At 43.0% G+C, this 22,906-nt stretch overlaps 1 protein-coding gene across 2 annotated transcripts in view; it reads left to right on the top strand.

Moving 5' to 3' along the window:
* NTPCR (nucleoside-triphosphatase, cancer-related) overlaps nucleotides 1-22,906 on the top strand; it is a 287,934-nt gene that overhangs the window by 165,411 nt on the left and 99,617 nt on the right. Inside the window, exon 5 of one of the 2 annotated variants that reach the window (XM_075339750.1) lies at nucleotides 5,709-5,749. The exons of the other annotated variant lie outside the window; for it this stretch is intronic. Within the exon in view, the coding sequence (XP_075195865.1) occupies nucleotides 5,709-5,749 (41 nt within the window). The remainder of the gene's footprint in view (nucleotides 1-5,708; nucleotides 5,750-22,906) is intronic. 2 annotated transcript variants of the gene reach the window in all.

The raw sequence follows: 22,906 nt of genomic DNA, 5'->3' as shown, positions 1-22,906 counted from the left end.
TAGGTTCAGAGGTGTGAGCCAGTGATCTGCCTGCTGTTTCAGCGCTGTCCACACCTCTTCTGCATTGTGGGGTTTGTCACCTATGCAGATTAGCTTCAGCACAGCCTGTTGCCGCTTCGCCGAGGCAGTGCTGCAGTGCTTCTGTGTCGCCCTGGACAAGCCAGGGCCCACAGAGCACAACACTTACACACCCCACACTCCCTGCAGGCATATCATAGTCAAAACACAAAATCCTTGTTGCCTTCCCCAGGGGCTGTTGTCCACACCAGGGGGTGGAGCCAGGCGGTTGGTCTCCACCCACCAAGGAGGAGGGAAAACACAGGCAGTGAGAGTTAAGCTACGGAAGTGGAAGGAGGAAAGTAGTAGAGAGGAGAAAAGGGACAGCAAAGAGCCTGAAGTTGGTCCGGGTGTGTGGCCCGGACAGGACAGCAAGGTTGGCAGGATGTGGTGACCGTCTGCAGTGGAGGCCGATTAGAGTCTGCCGTAAGGACCGTGGACGGGTGGTGACCCGGCCGTACTGGACCGTATACAAAGAGAAGCCAGCACCATTGGCAGGGGCCTTTCGGATCCCGGCAAGGCTTGGTGTCGCCGTGAATTTGCCAAATCCATTAGTGAAGGGGACCTCAGGATTTCCAAACAGCCAAGTCCCGATAGAAGGCAACCGTCCAACCGTGAAGGGGAGACACCGCCACCGCCAAGGGCAACCGTCTCCCAGGGCCAGCGCCTGTGGGCAAAAGGGGCTCCTCCGGCCCATATCCAGGTCGGGGAGCGGGTTACCGGTGGGAAACCATCACTACCAACACTGAACTTAGGTGCAGGGAGAGACAGTCATCACTAACCTGCAGGGAGGAACAACCGCAGCCGTCCGAGGGACCCGTCCATCCAGCCACTTGTTTTACCGTGAACTGTGTCATCATCATTGGGCTGAGTGAGTACCTCCGTGCCGTGCGGCACAGCGCTGCCCCTGCGACCCTGCACCTCATCAGGCCCCGCAACCCGCCTGTCATCCATCTCTACCCCATCACCGGGCCCCGGGACAACCAACCCCCCTATCCACGGAGGGGAGAAATAACAACAAAGCTGCTCCCTGTCACAGGCTCCCGGGATCCCCGTCCAGAGCAGCGGTGGTGTCCACACAATCACCACAACCGTGGGTGGCGTCACGGACAATATCCCCAAAACCCAAACGACCCCTTTTCACTCACGGGCGATGAGCGCCGCTCGAGTCCCCGGGATCCGGCCATCGCTCGAGCCACCGAGCAGCAGCAGCAGCCGTAGAGCAGCGGCAGCCGGACCCGAGCAGTGGGAGAGCGCAGCGTCCCCTCCTCCGCCCGCGACACTTCCAGCTTGGGACTGGTGTGGAGGGTAAAGTGGATGAGGATGCGCAGGAGGAGGAGGAGGCTGAGGAGCATGACATTCCGGAGCTGTAGAGTGTGGGTGAAACCCTGACTGAGGTAGGGCCTGCAAAACTTGGTGTGTGAAGGACGTGTTCCGTCCCTCGCTCAGACTGGGTCCCAGCTTCCACAATATTAACCCAGTGTGACGTCAACGAGATGTAGCGGCCTTGCCCACATGCACTTGTCCACGTGTCTGTGGTTAGGTGGACTTTGGCTGAAACAGCGTTGTTCAGGGCACGTGTGATGTTTTGTGACACGTGGTTATGCAATGCGGGGACGGCACACCGGGAGAAATAGTGGCGGCTGGGGACCGAGTAACGTGGGACAGCTGCCACCATCAGGTCGCAGAATGCTTCTGTCTCAACCAGCCTAAAAGGCAACATTTCCAGCGCAAGCAGTCGCGAAATGTTAGCATTTAGAAGTGTGGCATGTGGGGCGTTGGCAGTGTATTTGCACCTGCGTTCAAAGGTTTGCTGAATGGATAACTGAACGCTGCGCTGGGACAAGGACGTGCTTGATGATGGTGTTATTTCTGCGTGGGCAACTGCAGGTGCAGGGCCGGAGGAGGCTTGTTCGCGGGCATCATGGACAGGGGATTGGCTCGCATGCACAACAAGCGAAGACGTAGCAGTGACATCAGCAAGCACTGCTCCTCGACTCTGTTGTACATTCCACAAAGTCGGGTGCTTGGCTGACATGTGCCTGATCATGCTGGTGGTGGTCAGGCTGCTAGTTTTGGTACCCCTGCTGATGCTGGCACGGCAGGTGTTGCAAATGGCCTTTCTAGAATCATCTGGAGCCAACTTAAAAAACTGCCAGACTCGGGAAGACCTAACATTTGTACAGGCACCTTGTGTCGTGTTGTTCCGGGGAACAGTTGCCTGACGTCTGCCTGGGGCCACCACCCTGCTTCTTACTGCCTGTTGGGATGCTACGCCTCCCTCCCCCTGTGCACTGCTGTCCTCGCTCTGCATATCCTCCTGCCAGGTTGGGTCAGTTACTGGATCATCCACCACGTCGTCTTCCTCTTCCGCACCCTGCTCCTCCTGACTTCCTGACAATTGTGTCTCATCATCGTCCACCCCTTGTTGAGACACGTTGCCAACTTCGTGAGAACGTGGCTGCTCAAATATTTGGGCATCTGTACATACAATCTCGTCATGGCCCACTTCAACAGGAACTGGCGAGAGGCCAGAATGTGTGAATGGAAACGTGAACGAACAGCTCTTCCGAGTGTCCAAGTGTGGGATCAGTAATGTCCGTGGACGTGTACTCGGCCTGGTGGTAGGAAGGAGGATCAGGTTCTGAAATGTGCGGTGCAGTATCACGGCTACTGACACTTGACCGTGTGGAAGACAGTGTTTGTGGTGGTGCCAATCTGACTGGAAACATTATCCGTTATCCAACTAACAACCTGTTGACACTGGTCTTGGTTCAAGAGCGGTGTACTGCTGCGGTCCCCAAGAATTTGGGACAGGACGTGCGAGCGAGTAGATGTGGCCCTTTGTTGTGGCGAAATTAGAGCTTGCACACGACCTCGGTCTCTGCCTGCACCACCATCACGTCCACTTCCTTGTTCGTTGACAACGCCCTTGCGCATTTTGCAATGCTGTGCTGATGTGTATTCACTAGACTTGTGCGTTATATCCAAGTTTTTGCAAAACGCACACAAGTGCAGCGGAAAGCTGCCACCAACAGGCACACACGTGCGGTTTTTAAATGCAAGCACGGAGGCACTAAGAACCTAACAGGTCTCTATCCAGGGACAACGTGGAGCCTCCCAATTTTTGGCTGCCCTGCCTAAGGGCTATACTACAATAGACCCACTTCCTTACAATAGGCACTTCAGGTTTACAGGCCCTCATGCACATCTCTATCCAGGGACAATGTGGAGCCTCCCAATTTTTGGCTGCCCTGCCAAAGGGCTATACTACAATAGACCCACTTCCTTACAATGGGCACTTCAGGTTTACAGGCCCTCATGCACATCTCTATCCAGGGACAATGTGGAGCCTCCCAATTTTTGGCTGCCCTGCCAAAGGGCTATACTACAATAGACCCACTTCCTTACAATGGGCACTTCAGGTTTACAGGCCCTCATGCACATCTCTATCCAGGGACAATGTGGAGCCTCCCAATTTTTGGCTGCCCTGCCAAAGGGCTATACTACAATAGACCCACTTCCTTACAATGGGCACTTCAGGTTTACAGGCCATCATGCACGTCTCTATCCAGGGACAACGTGGAGCCTCCCAATTTTTGGCTGCCCTGCTTAAGGGCTATACTACAATAGACCCACTTCCTTACAATGGGCACTTCAGGTTTACAGGCCCTCATGCACGTCTCTATCCAGGGACAACGTGGAGCCTCACAATTTTTGGCTGCCCTGCCAAAGTGCTATACTACAATAGACCCACTTCCTTACAATGGGCACTTCAGGTTTACAGCCCCTCATGCACATCTCTATCCAGGGACAACGTGGAGCCTCACAATTTTTGGCTGCCCTGCCAAAGGGCTATACTACAATAGACCCACTTCCTTACAATGGGCACTTCAGGTTTACAGGCCCTCATGCACATCTCTATCCAGGGACAATGTGGAGCCTCCCAATTTTTGGCTGCCCTGCCAAAGGGCTATACTACAATAGACCCACTTCCTTACAATGGGCACTTCAGGTTTACAGGCCCTCATGCACATCTCTATCCAGGAACAACGTGGAGCCTCCCAATTTTTGGCTGCCCTGCCTAAGGGCTATACTACAATAGACCCACTTCCTTACAATTGGCACTTCAGGTTTACAGGCCCTCATGCACGTCTCTATCCAGGGACAACGTGGAGCCTCACAATTTTTGGCTGCCCTGCCAAAGGGCTATACTACAATAGACCCACTTCCTTACAATGGGCACTTCAGGTTTACAGGCCCTCATGCACATCTCTATCCAGGGACAATGTGGAGCCTCCCAATTTTTGGCTGCCCTGCCAAAGGGCTATACTACAATAGACCCACTTCCTTACAATGGGCACTTCAGGTTTACAGGCCCTCATGCACATCTCTATCCAGGGACAATGTGGAGCCTCCCAATTTTTGGCTGCCCTGCCTAAGGGCTATACTACAATAGACCCACTTCCTTACAATGGGCACTTCAGGTTTACAGGCCCTCATGCACGTCTCTATCCAGGGACAACGTGGAGCCTCCCAATTTTTGGCTGCCCTGCCTAAGGGCTATACTACAATAGACCCACTTCCTTACAATGGGCACTTCAGGTTTACAGGCCCTCATGCACGTCTGTATGCAGGGGCATTGGTGAACCTCACAATTTTGGACTGCCCTGGCAAAGGAAAATACTACAAAGACTCACTTCCTCAAAATGGGCACATTAGACTCAGAGGCCTTTATGTACGTCTCTTCTCAGGGACATCGGAGTGCCACACAATGTTTTACGTAAAATCTTTCATGTATTAATCTCAAAAAGTAACATACATTACTAACATACATACATACTTTTTGCTGCTAGAACCGTTCTCGAACGTATCTAGAACTATCGAGCTTTAGCAAAAAGCTCGAGTTCTAGTTCGATCTAGAACAGCCCCCAAAATCACTCGAGCCGCGAACTGGAGAACCTCGAACCGTGAACCGCGCTCAACTCTAGTCCTGACACCTTAGGGGTTCTGCAAATGTGACATGGCACCTGCAAACTATTCCAGCAAAATCTGAGCTCCAATGTAATGCTCCTTCTTTTTAGAGTCTCGTACTGTGCCTCAAAAGTACTTTTTGACCACATGTGGGATATTGTAAGGGGGGAGTACTCAGGAGAAATTGAGTAACAAATTGTTCCATTTGTCTTCTCCTATTACCCCTTTTGAAAATTAAAAACTTTGGGCCAAAGCAATATTTTATTGGAAAAAAATGATTTTTTTCATTATTCAGCTTAATGTTATACAATTCTAAAATTGTGCTTGAGGGTTAAAAATGCTCAATACATCCCTAAGTGAATTCCTCAAGGGGTCTAGTTTCCAAAATGGGGTCACTTGTGGGGGTTTCTGCTATTTTGACTTGTCAAGGACTCTTCAAATCTGTCATGGAGTCCCCTATCTATTACAGCCAAAATAGCACGCAAAATGGAGCTCCTTCCCTTCCAAGCCATGCCGTGTGTCCAAACAGTAGTTTTCCCCCACACATGGGGCATCGTTGTACTAAGGACAAATTGCAAATTATATAGTCCATTTTCTCCTATTATCCCTGTGAAAATGAAAAATTTGGGGCCAAAGCCATATTTTTGTGGGTAAAATATATTTTTTTCATTTTCCAGGCTCAACATTATATAATTCTGGGAAGCACATGTGGGTTCAAGTAAGTCACCACACCGGTAAATAATTTTTTTGAGCAGTGTAGTTTCCAAAATGTGGTCACTTGTGTTTGGTAGATATCAGAGAACCCATGGGAGTTCGGGTTCTGCTGGTCCAGCTGAACTTTTTTAAAATTCCGTTTTTGACCCAACAAGACCTGAACTTCATTTGAAGTCACTGATTGGCAGTTTGGGTCTCCGCCCACATGCAGCCAGCCATAAACAGAACACCTCTGGGGGAGGATGGGCAGTTTTTTTCAACTTTTTTGTTTGGTGCACACTATATCTCATCACGCTGTTGTTACCCCCAGTGCGACCCGGTCAAATATTGCAAGCGGCTCACACTGGGCCAAGCATCATGCTTGCACAACGATGCTCACATGAGTGGTTTGCATTTCCCGAACCCAAACTTTGTTTTCTTGGAAAAGTCTGAGTTTGTGCCGAAGATCGAACTTCAAGTTCCCTCATCTCTAGTGTTGGGTTTACACTTTTTAGGCACATCAGTAACTCTGCAAACATGACATAGCATCTTCTATCTATTCCTATGTCAATTTTGCACTCCAAAAGTCAAATGGTGCTTTTTCTTTTTCAAGCCCTGCTGTACGCCCAAATGGTAGTTTTCCATATCATATGTCATATCGGCGTAATCAGAAAAGCTTGCACAACAAATTGTAAAATTCAATTTCTCCCTTTTACCCCTTGTGAAAAATTGTGACTAAAGCAACATTTTTGTGGAAAAAATTAAAATGTTATATTTTTCTTTCCACGTTGTTTAAATTTCTGTGAAGCGCCTAAAAGGTTAATAAACGTTTTGAACATTTTGAGAGGTGCACTTTTTTAAGTGTTATCACTTTTGGGTATTTTCTGTTACACAGCCCCTCAAAGTAACTTCAAATGTGATCTGGTCCTACAAAAAAGTGTTTTTGTAAATTTTAGTTTCAGCAATTTTTATTAGACACTCAGGTAGTTTTAAATGGCAAACAAGAGAAGCGTTACAATAAATTGTCAAATGCAAATTAAAAAATAGCCCTCGCAGGAGGACTTAACAAATGGATTTATCAGTCAACTCTTAAGAACAAATAGCTACAGAGCTTCTCGTTCAATTTTCATCTCGAGCTCTAAATCAAACTATAACAGGGTAAAGCAGAAATAAAGTGGGGACAGGGAAAGGAAAATAGGGGAATCCCACTATAACTCCACCCAGGGGTAAAAATCTCAAAACAGATTTAAGAAAACATGGATTATAATATTCTATTATCACTTAAAACTACAGAGAGATAGAAACCACCACATAAAGGTCACTCGGATGCTGAGACTGTATCCAGGGATCCCCTATTGAGTTGAATAATTTGAGAGAATCACCTCTTGTAGCCTCAATTTTCTCGTATAATATTCTAAGATTCACTCTTTGCTTAACCATGGCGATTGATAAAGTTGCTGATCTCCATTGACTAGCGATATAAATTTTAGTAGCGACCGTGATAAACCTATATAGCCAGTGCAATTTATTAGAGATGCCCATCAGTTTATCACCGAACAGGAGGATTTCTGGGGAGATAATTACATTCCCATCTCCAAGGGAGCACATCAAAGATACTACCTCGCCCCACAAACCCTTCTAGCCACCATATATGGGACATATCCCCCAATTGTCCTCATCCTTTGAAACATCGATCCGAAATGCTCGGATATATAGCGTGCAGGCCTGCAGGTACATAATAGGCCCTATGGAATATCTTTATGGATGTTTCCAAGAGGGCCACCTGATTACTATCTCTTGTAATAGCTTCGTAACATCTTTTCCATCTGTCCAGAGACTTTGTAAACCTCAGATCCGCCTCCCACTGGTCCAGAGTCTTTAATTTAATATCTGGTGGCGGGCGATTTAGAATATAACAGATTAAAGAGATAATACCCTTCCCTCCAGGGTCGTATATGCAGGAGCTTTCAAAACTCATTGGCGAGCGGATTCATCGCTCGCCCATGAGAGAATACACAAAATTATATATCTGTTCCATTCTAAAGAATTCTATTGGAGGTGGGTATAATTGTGTTAAGAATTCTGGCTTGGAGTACAGGCTAAAGAGGGGGGCCACATAGGCTAAACGTGTGATGCCTTTGTTCTTCCACTATGTGAACCTGGTGGAGCCCACCCCCGAGGAAAACATTGGGTTGTAAAAAAAAAGTGGAGCAATGGTGATGGGTTAGATTGCAGCTGATACTGGAACCTAGTTGACCTCCACAACACTATAGTGTTGTGAGAGAAGGGGGACAAATCAAGCGTCTTAGAGGGTAGAGGGCCTGTGAAAATGGAGACAATAAGGCATTGTTCACCTTGACCCACCTCGGAGCCCGATAGTAGAGAGATGTGCCAACTGAGCAGTCTTATAGCAGAAGGAAAAGATAGGTAAAGAGGTCCCACCCTGTCTTTTGTGCTGAAATAGAGTTTGTAGAGAAATCCTGGCTCTTTTAAAATTCAATTATAAATTTGGAAACCGTTGAGTGGGTGTGTTTGAAAAAGCTCTGAGGTAGGAGGATAGGGAGGGAGCACAAAAGGTAAAGAAACTGAAGAAGGGTATTAATTTTGACTGCCTAAAAAGGAGATGGAGGGCTGTGACCATTTTATAAAGTCTTGTGACATTTCTTGCATAAGAGGGGAAAAATTCCATTTAAAAAGGGTGTTTCTGTGAGATGTAAGCTTCACCCCTAGATAGCAAATAAAATGATGCTGTCTCAGTAATTTAAAGTTGGAGAGAATATGGTTCTGCTGGGCCATTGGGGTGTGTAGAAAAAGGGCTTCCGTTTTAATCGACATTAACTTTAAGACACAAAACCGACATAAAATGATGGAGAAGAGTGAAGAGGTTCGGATTGGTAATGGTGAAGAAGAGTGAAGAGGTTCAAGTTGGTAATGGTGAGCAATAGATCATCCGCGAAAAGGCTTAATTTAAAAAACATCTTGGCCAACTTTGTGTCCCATGATGTCTGGGTGAGCTCTAATCGCATATGCTAGTGGTTCCATAGCTAAAAGCAAATAGGGCCGGGGACAAGGGACACCCCTATCTGGTGCCTCTGGCGGTACGGATTGGTTGGGGAGCTGTGGTTGGGAGCTTCAAGTAGGCCATGGGTTTATTATTTAGTAAGCTAATAGCTTGAATCAGTGGTTGAGAGAAGCCAAATCTATAAAAGACCCCAAATAAATAAGGCCATAACACGGAGTTCAAGGCTTTTTCTATACCAAGGGTGAGGAGGAGGAGCGGGGACTTAAGTTTATTAGCATGGTTGTATAATGTTTAGATTTTTGCGGATATTATCGGGGGCCTGTTGGGAAGGTATAAAACCTACTTGGTCAGGGTGGATAAGCATCGGTAGACATCTATTAAACCTGTCAGCAATAATCGAAGTGAACAACCTGAGGTCCACGTTCAAGAGTGATAGGCATATAGTTTTTAGTCCTTTATTGGTTTTGGGATGACCGTTGTATGGGCCAAAAAGAACTTTTGAGGCATTGACTTACCCTCAAGCATCTCATTACAAAATGGAGAGGCAGGATTGATTTTCAAATTCTAGTGTAAGCAATCTGTTCTCAAGCGTAACCTGGGCTGCCGAGTGTACCTTTTTCCCTTTCGCCAGCCTTATAAGGGTACCCGTTTTATAAATTTTTTATCTGCTAGCCAGAGTGATCCCGACAAAACTTCCGGGGTCTGGTTGGTGACGAAATACAAGTTTAGCTCGCTAGCAATTTGAGTCCTCACCTCAGGATTGGTTAGCAATGACTCATTCAGCCTCCAGCGATATAAGGACGACGTGCAAAGATCAAATTTGAAGGCAGAAAGAACGCAATCGTGATCTGACCAAGCTGAGGGAATGTGTCTTAGCATAGCTGGAAGGTTCTTGGCATTGGTCAGAATATAGTGAATTCTGGAGTAAAGGAGGCTTTACACGGTAGCGATATCGCTAGCAATTTCTAGCGATAGCGGCCGTGTAAGTACCCGCCCCCGTCGCGCATGCGATTGTTTGTGATCACTGCCGTAGCGAACATTATCGCTACGCAGCGTCACACATACTTACCTGGTCGGCGTCGTCGCTGTGACTGCCGAACAATCCCTCCTTCAAGGGGGAGGGACGTTCGGCATCACAGCGACGTCACCGCAACGTCACTAAGCGGCCGGCTAATCAAAGCAGAGGGGCGGAGATGAGCAGGATGTAACATCCCGCCCACCTCCTTCCTTCCTCATTGTGGCTGGCGGCAGGTAAGGAGACGTTCCTCGCTCATGCGGTGTCACACATAGCGATGTGTGCTGCCGCATGAGCGATGAACCACAACGCTAAACAACCCTTACCGATTTTTTACTTTGGGACAACCTCTCCATGGTGAACGATTTTCACCATTTTTGAGGTCGCCTAAGGTTGCTGGTAAGTATTACACGCTGCGATATCGTTAATGACGCCGGATGTGCGTCACTAACAACTTGACCCCGGCGACCAAACATTAATGATATCGTAGCGTGTAAAGCCCCCTTTAGTCCGATGGACGCTAGAAAAGTACCAGTACCCTCTGCTCAAACCATTTGACTCCCACCATGTGTCTGTCAGCATATGCCTTCTCATTATAATTGTTGGGGCTTGTCTGTCTGATTTGGGGATGTCAGACCTCCTAGCCACTGAACTGTCTAGCGATGGGTTCAACACTAAATTAAAATCCCCCCCCCCCCACACAAAAGGACTTCATAAGATTTGGTAAGAAGGATTCTAGAGATAGCCTTAAGGGTGGTAATCTGCATCGAGGGCGGGGCGTAACTGCACACCAAACACATTTTTTCTGGAATGCATGCTGCCCCAAACAATTACGAATCTCCCATCAGGGTTTGACTGAGAACCCTCAACCGCAAGAGTGAAAGAATTGCGCAAGCAGGTTATAACCCCTCTAGTTTTTTTTTTAACAGCTGATATAAGGAATTTGGAATATTGGGGATGGAAATATTTAGGTTGAGATGTAGTAGAAAAGTGGGTCTCCTGCAAAAAAGAATGTCGGGCCTATGGCAGCTATAATCCAGGAAGGCACGCCTTCTTTTCTGGGGGAGTTAAACTCTCTTACATTATGAGACAGTAGTCTAAACGTCATATTAGGGGTAGGGTAACTGCTAGCAAACACCGGCTATAGGGAAACAGAGGCAGTCTGCCTGCCACAGGGGGTTGTAAGATGGGTATCAAACAGGAGACAACCCATCTAAATAGAAAGAACAGTGATATTTGTCTTCCTTTGACCTGTGAGATTCCCATGGAGTCAGGAGATGGTGGAAAGGGGATGGTGGGAATTAGTATGGCTAAACGGAACCATATAAAGCATAGTACAACATGTACATACATAACTATGTAACTGGAGTAGATAAAGGCACAGTCCAAGTGCTAACTTTCTACTCTGGAGGAGCAACAAGCATCACCCAAAGACACAACGCTCTGAAAAGACTGGTGACAGTTCCAAGGGAAGATATGTTCATCCTGCAAGCTTAGAAAAGAGAAGCTGGATGGGGAAGAGTCATGACGCACTAGGGCCCGGTGTCCTTGGGCATTGGTTGCCATGGCATCTCACCTGGTGCCAGGCCTTGAGGGGTCGGGGCCTCTGCGGCATAGAGGCATCTGGCAGGGTGGGGATGCTTATTTTGTTTAGGGCTTCCACCCCCTCATCCACTGATCTCACCACATAATTTGTGGTGTTGTGCGAGAACAGCAGGGTGATTGGGAACCCCCGTTTATAGTTAATGTTAGCTTTAGCCAGAGTAACCCATTTAAGCTCTCTCCTCCTTGCTAGGGTGGCTGTGCATAAGTCCGCATACAGAGACACCGTACCTGGGACTCCAGGGAGGAGGGGGTGGACCTGGCCGCAGATAGGATGAGATCTCTGGCATCCTCATGTCGCAGCTTCAGGATCACATCCCTGGGAGAAGCATTCTGAGTTGGCCAGCCCATAGCCCTATGGATCCTCACAATACCCAGTAGAGATTAACTGTCTGGGATAGAAGAGCTTTGAAGAGGTTAGAGGCAATCTCCTTTAGGGAAGAGAGAGACTCTGGGAGTCCCTTGATTCTTATATTACCCCGGTATAGGCGATTTTCAAGATCTTCACATCTTAGCTCAAGATAATCAATCCGGGCTCCGTGATCATGCAGTCAGGATCTGTCCTCCTCCAGGGCCTCTGCTGCATCGTCCACCCATTGTTCCAAGGCAGTCGTTCTGTGAGCAATTTCTTGGAGCTGTGCGTTAAAGGCCTGAATTGTCGCTGACAGTTTGGACCAGAAGGTCGACCGGATCGACCAGAGAAGGTCTTCTGAGGCCAGGAGGTGGGGAGGGAGATGGGCTCCTGCTTGGTGGCATCTCGCAGTCCTCGTCCGTCCTCACAGGGGAAGATGGCGCCGGCACCATGATGGTAGGCCCGGGTTTCGCCCACAGTGCTAGCAGCTCCGATATGGAACGGGTAGCCTTCCTCTGAACCGACCCTTTCTTAGAGCGGGTCATGTAGCTTTAGAGGGTGGCTAGATTAACCGCTGGGATGCAGGAAGATAGCGTTGTTTTGAGCTAAATCGGGTCTGAGGTGCGGAGTTCAAGGAGACATGTCCTCCATCGAGTGCCACGCATGCGCCCCCTGTTTTTGTAAATGTGGGGAAAAATGAAAAATTGCTGAAAAACTTTTAACTCTTCTAACCTCTTAACAAAACAAATTATGTGTAAAAAATGATGCTAATGTCAAGTAGGCATTTGGAAATTATTTAGTATCTACTTTGTGCGCTACAACTATCTGGTTTAAGTTCGAAAAGGGACAGCTTTTAACATTTTTTTGTCAGATTTCGAAATTTTCATAAAAAGCAAATTATATTTGTTAAAATTTATCACTAAAATTAAGTACAACATGTCATGAAAGAACATTCACAGACTGACTGGGATATGTTGAAGCATTCCAGAGTTATTACCACATAAAGTGACATTGGTCAGATTTTTAAAATTTAGCCTGGTCAGGAAGGTGAAAGCAAGCGTGTGTGAAGGGGTTAAAAGAATCTGTCACCATGAAAATACAGGTCAGTCTACAGGCATCATGTTATATAGTGGGGACTCAACAGATTGATATACAGTATAGTTTTCTGAGAAAATATTCAGTATAGTGTGTTTTAATCAAATCCCATGTCATCATATGCCAGATTGACTTCTGTAAATGCAGCAGAAATTATGACTTTTTGGGCCATTGCGCTGCATATGGGTATAGTGAAAAAAAAACTTCAGCAATGCGGGAGCACTAATATATTATATAGCACACCAGTATTCTGCATGTCCATGACAAGGACACAATTTGAAGCAACTACAAACTTTTGCTTTATAGTGATAATGAGCAGTGTCCTCACTGAGTTGATTGCAACTTTTGATCATCTATACAAAATTCACCTAGTAGTTGGTCACTTTAGCAGAACATTTGCTGATGCGTATACCCCCCAAAAAGACATCTGTATAGATGAATCTCTGGTTTATGTCAAAGGGAGGCTAAAAGCCCGACAATATTTGCCCAGTAAGAGGGCAAGGTGTGACGACCCGGACTTTTCAATGTGTGTCGTGGGTTAAATTTCTTACATTAGCCAGATGTATTGTTCTTCTGTGTGTTAACTCATGCTTGCTAAACTATTGTTTCTGCCAGACCCTTCTGAGTGTTCATTGCAATGTAGTTCTGTATTGCTAATCTAATGTAAATTACCTCAGTGGCTATTGTCTAGTTGTGGATTGCAAACTACATGTAAATATCCTCAATCTTTCTGTCCACATCATTTAAATGAACATTATCCATGCAGCTTGAAATTCATCCAACAAGAGAAGCAACCTCGTACATCCAATCCGATAAGGGCACAGTATATCCTAAGGGAAGGCTCTGGCTATGAAAATATATAAAAACTAGTATCTTCAGCTCACCTGCTGCCCAGACTGTTCAGCCTTGCGGATGCCCGGAATCCTTCGGTCTATCCCGACCGGTAACAAGGAACGTGAGAAGAAAAGAAGAGGGCGATCCGGCACAAATCCTCCTTATGTTAAAACATTCGATTCTTTATTTGAACATCATTAAAAACATCGTGAAGACCGAAAAATCGCTTAGATGGTATAGGTACAAGTCATGAAGGCTTTACGCGTTTCGGACTATTAATAAAAACAAACAAGTCCTTAATCATAAGTGTCTCATGAAACCAAAAGAGCTACTAAAATAGACTGAATCATTAGATGAGGAAAAGGGAGGGGTGAAAGTGTGTTAATTATATCAGGAAGAGGAAAGAGGAAAAAAGGGGGAGGGGGGGGGAGGAGAAGCAGGTGAACATTTGGAAGTTTATTATCCTCCTATAGTGAAAGCAGCGATTCGAGATTTTGGTAGACAGAAATTAATCATACATGATAAGCACAGATATAGAGGTAAAAAATCCCAATGCCATCAAAATAGCAGACATTATCAATCCCTAAGGACAGAAATCTGTTCATTCAAAGGGTTAATACTTACAACTAGAATATTAATATTAAATCCTATTTCAGCAAACAAAGATTGTAGATATAAACATATATACATGTGGTGAGCAAGGATGAGTGATATACGGTATATTATATGTTATAAGCCACATCCTGGTGAGCTACAGAGAAGGGAAAACTTTAATGATACCGATCTTATTATTAATGATCAAATTAGTTATGCTCGGATGCATTAGAATAAAACAAAAAAGGAAAAGAAGATGGAAAAAAATCCTCTGTCTTATTTGATATAGATAAAAGAGATGGAATATGTGTGTGAGGGAAAGGAGGGGAGGGGGTGGGGGAAGGGGGGGGGGGGAAAGAACCTCATAATGAAAATTCATATGATTAATTATTTTACTTTTTAATACTCATTTGTTCACATATTTTATAGCTTATATTTAATATTTGTTCATATATATTAAATTTTGTATGAAGAGTATTAAAAATAGAAAAAATAAAATAAAATACCAAATAAATAAAGAATAAAAATAAATAATTGATTTAAATGATGTGTGTAAATCATTAGATATATATATGTGTATAAATCCGGTTCCATTTGAGAGGCAAAGGGCATCTAATTCCTCAAGGAAGATGTCGGGAGGGGGAGGAGGGAAAAGGGAATATATATGTATATATATATGTATATATAGGGGGACTAGGATGAAAAAAAAAAAAAATTAAATTTAAAAATGAAATAATGGGTATATATTTTATTTTGTTTAAATTGGTTGCACGTCCGCTTCTATTCCCATTAATATAATTGTCATTATTAATATCCTCCGTCTCATTCCCAATTATATTATTCTTATTATTGTCTCCTATTACCTGACTGTGAATTACATTTCAAAGAATGGATGAAGCTCATGAAAAACATGTTTAATCAAAAAACATATATAAGATGTTAATCACGGTCTTGAGGTGATATCTAGGATTCGCATAATTAAATATCGATATAGGATCAGAACATGGAGCTCAAAAACAGAGCGATCCTTAATACAGTTTGGTATCATAAATTCAATTTGGGGGGGGGGGGGGGAAGGGGAACTGGAATATATATATGTATATATATAAAGAACTGGGATGAGGTAAAATGACTTAAAAAATGAAATGTAAAAGGTGAATATATATATATATATTATTATATTTAGCTATACGTCCGTTCTTATTCCCTTTTATGATAATAATTCTCATTGTAAAAATCCTCCATCCCAATTCCGTTCTTATTACTTTAATTATTATCGCCTATCCCCTAGCTGCGAATTACATATCAAAAAGTGAATGAAATTCATGAAAAACAAATTTAATCAAAAAACATATAAAATGTTATTCACGATCTTGATGTATTAACTTGGATTTACATGATTAAATTTCGATAAGGGGTCAGAACATGGAGCTCAAAGCAGAACGATTCTTTAAATGCAGTCTAATGTCATAAATTCAGTTTGGGCTAAAATGAAGTATATTATTATTTCCAAAAATGAAAAGCCACCAACTAAAAATAAAATAAAATAAAATAAAAAATGATCCAATGGAAAAAACGGGGGGGAGGGAAGGGGGGGGAAGGAGGGGGGGAGGGGTGGGAGGGGGGGGGAGAGAGCCTATATGTGTACATAAATAAATGGTTGCCGAAATGGATAAAGGAAGGTAGGATGAAGTATATAGGTGAATATAAAGGGTTATAAGTATCCTCTTTCTCCTGGCATCGGGGGCTATATCATGAAAAAAATAAAAAAGAATATGAATCGCAGCTGGTAAGGAGCTTATACAATATTATGTGTGATTATAATGTCTTATGGGGTAGACATCATATAAATCCTAGTATCTAATCAGAAAATGAAACGTAGGTCAGAACGATAATTAAAACCATTCGGATACCTTGAGTCCAGTTTTAGAATCCATTTAGCTTCGGCTAATAGTAGGCTTTAAACCAGTCACCTCCACGTGGAGGTCTGGGGATGAATTCCAAGCCCGTGATCCTCAAGGTGGAGAAGTCTGCAGCATGGCACTCTACATAGTGTCGGGTTAACCCTGATAGGGAACGTTTCCTAACTAGTATAGCATAGTTTAGTGAGGTTCTATCTTGGGCGGCTACAGGAATACGGATATGCTCTGAAATCCTGGTTCTTAGCGCTCGGGAGGTGCAACCTACATAATTTTTACAACAAGAAGTACATGTAGCAACATAGATGATATGTGTGGAGGAGCAATTGATGAAGGATTTAATTTCAAAACTCTCTCCATTATTTCCTGTAAGAGATTTATTATTCTGCATAAATTTACAAAGACCGCATCTGTTAGATCCGCATTTATAGGATCCCTGTACACTGAGCCAGTTCTTATTTGATCTACCAAGTTTCTTAGGAGCATATCTGCTGGGGGCCACTAAATTCCCTATTGTGCAAGCCCTCCTGGCTACTATATTGACTCCAGATTGGAGGATGTGACTTAAAGTGACATCCTGGCATAATAAGGGAACAAAACGTAAAATGGCTTGCTTGATCTGGAAAAAATCTGTGCTGAAAGGTGTAGAGAATGTTTTACGCTCTTTACGTTTGGGGGATGTGGGGCGATCTATTAACAGTGCAAGCCTAGTCCGGTTTTCAGCAATAGAAGAAGCCCTCCTTATAGTTTGATCTGAATATCCCCTTCTACTAAGCCTTCCCTTAATGCAGGTAGCCTCTTTATGGTAGGTCTCGTCCGTGGAACATAATCGTTTAGCTCGTAAAAATTCCCCCACTGGTAAATTTCTCAAAGTATGGGGGGTATGGCAGCTAGTGGCGTGGAGAGAGGAATTTCCACTGGTAGGTTTCCTATATAGGGCAGATCTAATAGAGCCTGATGCTACATCTCCAGATAGCATGACGTCCAAGAAAGGGGCTGCTTCTAAATATAGGTTCATTTTAAATTTTAAGTTAAGGGAATTGCCATCAAAATAGGTGTTAATAGCTTTCATGGTATCCTGGGGGGTACTAGATGGATTCTTCTTACAGATTAATATCTGATCATCTATGTACCTGGCATACCAGATAATGCTGTCCATAAAGGGATTGTTGTCTATGTAGATGTATTGTTCCTCCCAATATGCCATAAAAATATTCGCCAAGGCGCAAGAGAAGCTTGCCCCCATCGGACATCCTGCCATCTGGAGAAAATAGTCACCATTAAACTCAAAAAAATTATGAGTTAAAAGAAAACCCGTTGCCGTGAGGATAAATTCTTTAAAAATATCATCAAAGGAGCTGTATTTCTCAAGATGGTAATAGAGGGCTTGGATAGCCTCTCTATGTGGAATACTAGGATATAATGACTCAACGTCACTCATTATCCAATATGAATCCTCAGTCCATGGAATTTTTTCTAAATTTTGCAAAAGGCTCTTAGTGTCCCTAATATAGCCTGCCGTACGTTTTACCAAAGGTTGGATCTGATGATCTATCCAGTCACTTAGATTGCTCAATAAGGACTTGGTGCTGGCCACTATGGGTCTAAGTGGGGGAGGAAACAAATCCTTATGCACTTTAGGGAGGCCTTGAAATATAGGGCATATAGGAGAATCAACATATAGGTATTCCTGAATTTTTTTGGGAAGAGTACCCCATTCAAAGCCTCGTAACAAGAGTGTTTGCAACTGGGATGAAAATTCCTCTGTGGGATCGCATGTTAATTTTTTATATGTGGATTCATCAGACAAAATTTTATTTATCTCCCTCTCATATAGAGCACTGTCCAACACCACTACCGCACCACCTTTATCGGCCCTGCGGATGACAACGTGATCATTATTCCTTAAATCACCCAGAGCCTTCTTTTCTTTAGGTGTAAGATTGTCATAAGCTTGTGGTTTATTAGATAAGATGTTCCTAATTTCTGACTCCATAAGATCTTGAAAAGTGTCCATAATAGGAATCCTTGAGGCAATGGGGTAAAAACTGGGGTTCTTAGTAGTAAAAGTCGGAGGGTTCAGTGTTTTGGTACAGGTATTACTCAGTTCTTGTAGATGTGTAACCGCAATTTGCTCCCTGAGACTCAGAAATAGAGGTATGTCCGTAATGTTGGTGGATGGAGACTCAGATGGATCGTCTCTTATTTCAGTTTCATTATCAAAAAAGTGTCGCTTAATAGTGAGATTTCTTATAAATTTGTTAATATCCGTGATGGTTTGAAAAAGATCAGCTCTGTTGCTAGGAGCAAAATTTAACCCTTTCTGAAGGACGCTAATCTGAGCAGAGTCCAGAATGGAAGCAGATAGATTTACAACCGTGGTTTCTGAGGAATTTTGGTGACTTAATCTCTCCAATAGCGGCGTTTCCTGGATCTGAGATGGTATCTCCTCCCTCCTCCGTCTATGTTTTCTACCCCCTCTCCGTGAGTAGCGCTTCTTGTTAATAAGTTTTTTGACGCATGTGGGGGATGGGTACTCCTGCTAGATTCATATGAGCTGGTACTATCGTTAGCAGAATCATTCTCCGTAGAGGAAAAATAAACGGACCTACTATTATGTTGCCCTTGGTTCTGCTTCTTTAAAATGGATTTGGACTTAGTATTGAGATGCCAGGTGTAAACTTGATTAGACTCATAGTCTTTGGTATCTCTTCTGTATTTATTTTGTTTTAAATCCATTATATCCGATTCCACTTTATCTACTGCATTCCTGAGCCGTATATTAAGTCTATCAAAGTCCATAGGGTCATATGTCTCTACCAAATATGTATGCACTTTTTTAATTTGGTCATCGAGATTTTGGATACGTTTTTTTTCCTCTGTAATAATTAAATCCATGAGTTTCAAACGAACAGGATGAGAGGATTGAATTCCAACTCTCTTTAAATTCCTCAGAAAAGGAAAAGGTGGGAGACTTTTTAAGCCGCAAGCCCCTAGGGATCATTTGTTTCTCCATATATTTGTGCAGGGTCATAGAATCCCACCAGGTTTTCAAACGCTGGATGGAGAGTTTTTCTAAATCCCAGAAGGTATATGTTGTGTCACTTTGTTGGTGGTTAGTCTGCGCGTTACTGGAATTCGTTTGTCCAGAAAAAACATCCTCCAACCTCTTTCTCCGTTCCTCACAGTCCAAAAAAACCCAAAGTATCCATGTTAGGAATAATGGGTAAAATATGGTAGCACTAATAGTAGCTCAAAAAACTACCTTGCGTAAATAGTCTGGATTAAATTCAACCAGAAGGTCTTCACATTAAGGCAAAAGGAGGAGGATCAGTAAAATAAACTGTGAGTTACCGCAATAGAGGCTTTGAAAGCATATATAAAAATATGTATTAGACACAGTCCTTACTAAGGGCTGCAGGGAGCACGCAAGAAAAGGATAGATCAAATCAAATGGAGATATATAAAAACTAGTATCTTCAGCTCACCTGCTGCCCAGACTGTTCAGCCTTGCGGGTGCCCGGAATCCTTCGGTCTATCCCGACCGGTAACAAGGAACGTGAGAAGAAAAGAGAGGGCGATCCGGCACAAATCCTCCTTATGTTAAAACATTCGATTCTTTATTTGAACATCATTAAAAACATCGTGAAGACCGAAAAATCGCTTAGATGGTATAGGTACAAGTCATGAAGGCTTTACGCGTTTCGGACTATTAATAAAAACAAACAAGTCCTTAATCATAAGTGTCTCATGAAACCAAAAGAGCTACTAAAATAGACTGAATCATTAGATGAGGAAAAGGGAGGGGTGAAAGTGTGTTAATTACATCAGGAAGAGGAAAGAGGAAAAAAGGGGGAGGGGGGGGGAGGAGAAGCAGGTGAACATTTGGAAGTTTATTATCCTCCTATAGTGAAAGCAGCGATTCGAGATTTTGGTAGACAGAAATTAATCATACATGATAAGCACAGATATAGAGGTAAAAAATCCAATGCCATCAAAATAGCAGACATTATCAATCCCTAAGGACAGAAATCTGTTCATTCAAAGGGTTAATACTTACAACTAGAAATATTAATATTAAATCCTATTTCAGCAAACAAAGATTGTAGATATAAACATATATACATGTGGTGAGCAAGGATGAGTGATATACGGTATATTATATGTTATAAGCCACATCCTGGTGAGCTACAGAGAAGGGAAAACTTTAATGATGCCGATCTTATTATTAATGATCAAATTAGTTATGCTCGGATGCATTAGAATAAAACAAAAAAGGAAAAGAAGATGGAAAAAATCCTCTGTCTTATTTGATATAGATAAAAGAGATGGAATATGTGTGTGAGGGAAGGAGGGGAGGGGGTGGGGGAAGGGGGGGGGGAAGAACCTCATAATGAAAATTCATATGATTAATTATTTTACTTTTTAATACTCATTTGTTCACATATTTTATAGCTTATATTTAATATTTGTTCATATATATTAAATTTTGTATGAAGAGTATTAAAAATAGAAAAAATAAAATAAAATACCAAATAAATAAAGAATAAAAATAAATAATTGATTTAAATGATGTGTGTAAATCATTAGATATATATATGTGTATAAATCCGGTTCCATTTGAGAGGCAAAGGGCATCTAATTCCTCAAGGAAGATGTCGGGAGGGGATCAAGGAAGGAAGGGAGGGAGGGGGAGGGGGGAGGAGGGAAAAGGGAATATATATGTATATATATGTATATATAGGGGACTAGGATGAAAAAAAAAAAAAAATACAGTATTATATTAAGGATCGCTCTGTTTTTGAGCTCCATGTTCTGATCCTATATCGATATTTAATTATGCGAATCCTAGATATCACCTCAAGACCGTGATTAACATCTTATATATGTTTTTTGATTAAACATGTTTTTCATGAGCTTCATCCATTCTTTGAAATGTAATTCACAGTCAGGTAATAGGAGACAATAATAAGAATAATATAATTGGGAATGAGACGGAGGATATTAATAATGACAATTATATTAATGGGAATAGAAGCGGACGTGCAACCAATTTAAACAAAATAAAATATATACCCATTATTTCATTTTTAAATTTAATTTTTTTTTTTTTTTTTTTCATCCTAGTCCCCCTATATATACATATATATACATATATATTCCCTTTTCCCTCCTCCCCCTCCCCCTCCCTCCCTTCCTTCCTTGATCCCCTCCCGACATCTTCCTTGAGGAATTAGATGCGCTTTGCCTCTCAAATGGAACCGGATTTATACACATATATATATCTAATGATGTTTTTTCTGGACAAACGAATTCCAGTAACGCGCAGACTAACCACCAACAAAGTGACACAACATATACCTTCTGGCATTTAGAAAAACTCTCCATCCAGCGTTTGAAAACCTGGTGGGATTCTATGACCCTGCACAAATATATGGAGAAACAAATGATCCCTAGGGGCTTGCGGCTTAAAAAGTCTCCCACCTTTTCCTTTTCTGAGGAATTTAAAGAGAGTTGGAATTCAATCCTCTCATCCTGTTCGTTGAAACTCATGGATTTAATTATTACAGAGGAAAAAAAACGTATCCAAAATCTCGATGACCAAATTAAAAAAGTGCATACATATTTGGTAGAGACATATGACCCTATGGACTTTGATAGACTTAATATACGGCTCAGGAATGCAGTAGATAAAGTGAATCGGATATAATGGATTTAAAACAAAATAAATACAGAAGAGATACCAAAGGACTATGAGTCTAATCAAGTTTACACCTGGCATCTCAATACTAAGTCCAAATCCATTTTAAAGAAGCAGAACCAAGGGCAACATAATAGTAGGTCCGTTTATTTTTCCTCTACGGAGATGATTCTGCTAACGATAGTACCAGCTCATATGAATCTAGCAGGAGTACCCATCCCCCACATGCGTCAAAAAACTTATTAACAAGAAGCGCTACTCACGGAGAGGGGGTAGAAAACATAGACGGAGGAGGGAGGAGATACCATCTCAGATCCAGGAAACGCCGCTATTGGAGAGATTAAGTCACCAAAATTCCTCAGAAACCACGGTTGTAAATCTATCTGCTTCCATTCTGGACTCTGCTCAGATTAGCGTCCTTCAGAAAGGGTTAAATTTTGCTCCTAGCAACAGAGCTGATCTTTTTCAAACCATCACGGATATTAACAAATTTATAAGAAATCTCACTATTAGCGACACTTTTTTGATAATGAAACTGAAATAAGAGACGATCCATCTGAGTCTCCATCCACCAACATTACGGACATACCTCTATTTCTGAGTCTCAGGGAGCAAACACATCTACAAGAACTGAGTAATACCTGTACCAAAACACTGAACCCTCCGACTTTTACTACTAAGAACCCCAGTTTTTACCCCATTGCCTCAAGGATTCCTATTATGGACACTTTTCAAGATCTTATGGAGTCAGAAATTAGGAACATCTTATCTAATAAACCACAAGCTTATGACAATCTTACACCTAAAGAAAAGAAGGCTCTGGGTGATTTAAGGAATAATGATCACGTTGTCATCCGCAGGGCCGATAAAGGTGTGCGGTAGTGGTGTTGGACAGTGCTCTATATGAGAGGGAGATAAATAAAATTTTGTCTGATGAATCCACATATAAAAAATTAACATGCGATCCCACAGAGGAATTTTCATCCCAGTTGCAAACACTCTTGTTACGAGGCTTTGAATGGGTACTCTTCCCACAAAAATTCAGGAA

Source organism: Anomaloglossus baeobatrachus, chromosome 3, assembly GCF_048569485.1.
Source record: "Anomaloglossus baeobatrachus isolate aAnoBae1 chromosome 3, aAnoBae1.hap1, whole genome shotgun sequence".
Taxonomy (NCBI): Eukaryota; Metazoa; Chordata; class Amphibia; order Anura; family Aromobatidae; genus Anomaloglossus; species Anomaloglossus baeobatrachus.
Note: the sequence above shows the minus strand (reverse complement) of the source record. Positions and strands in the feature narration are given on the sequence as shown.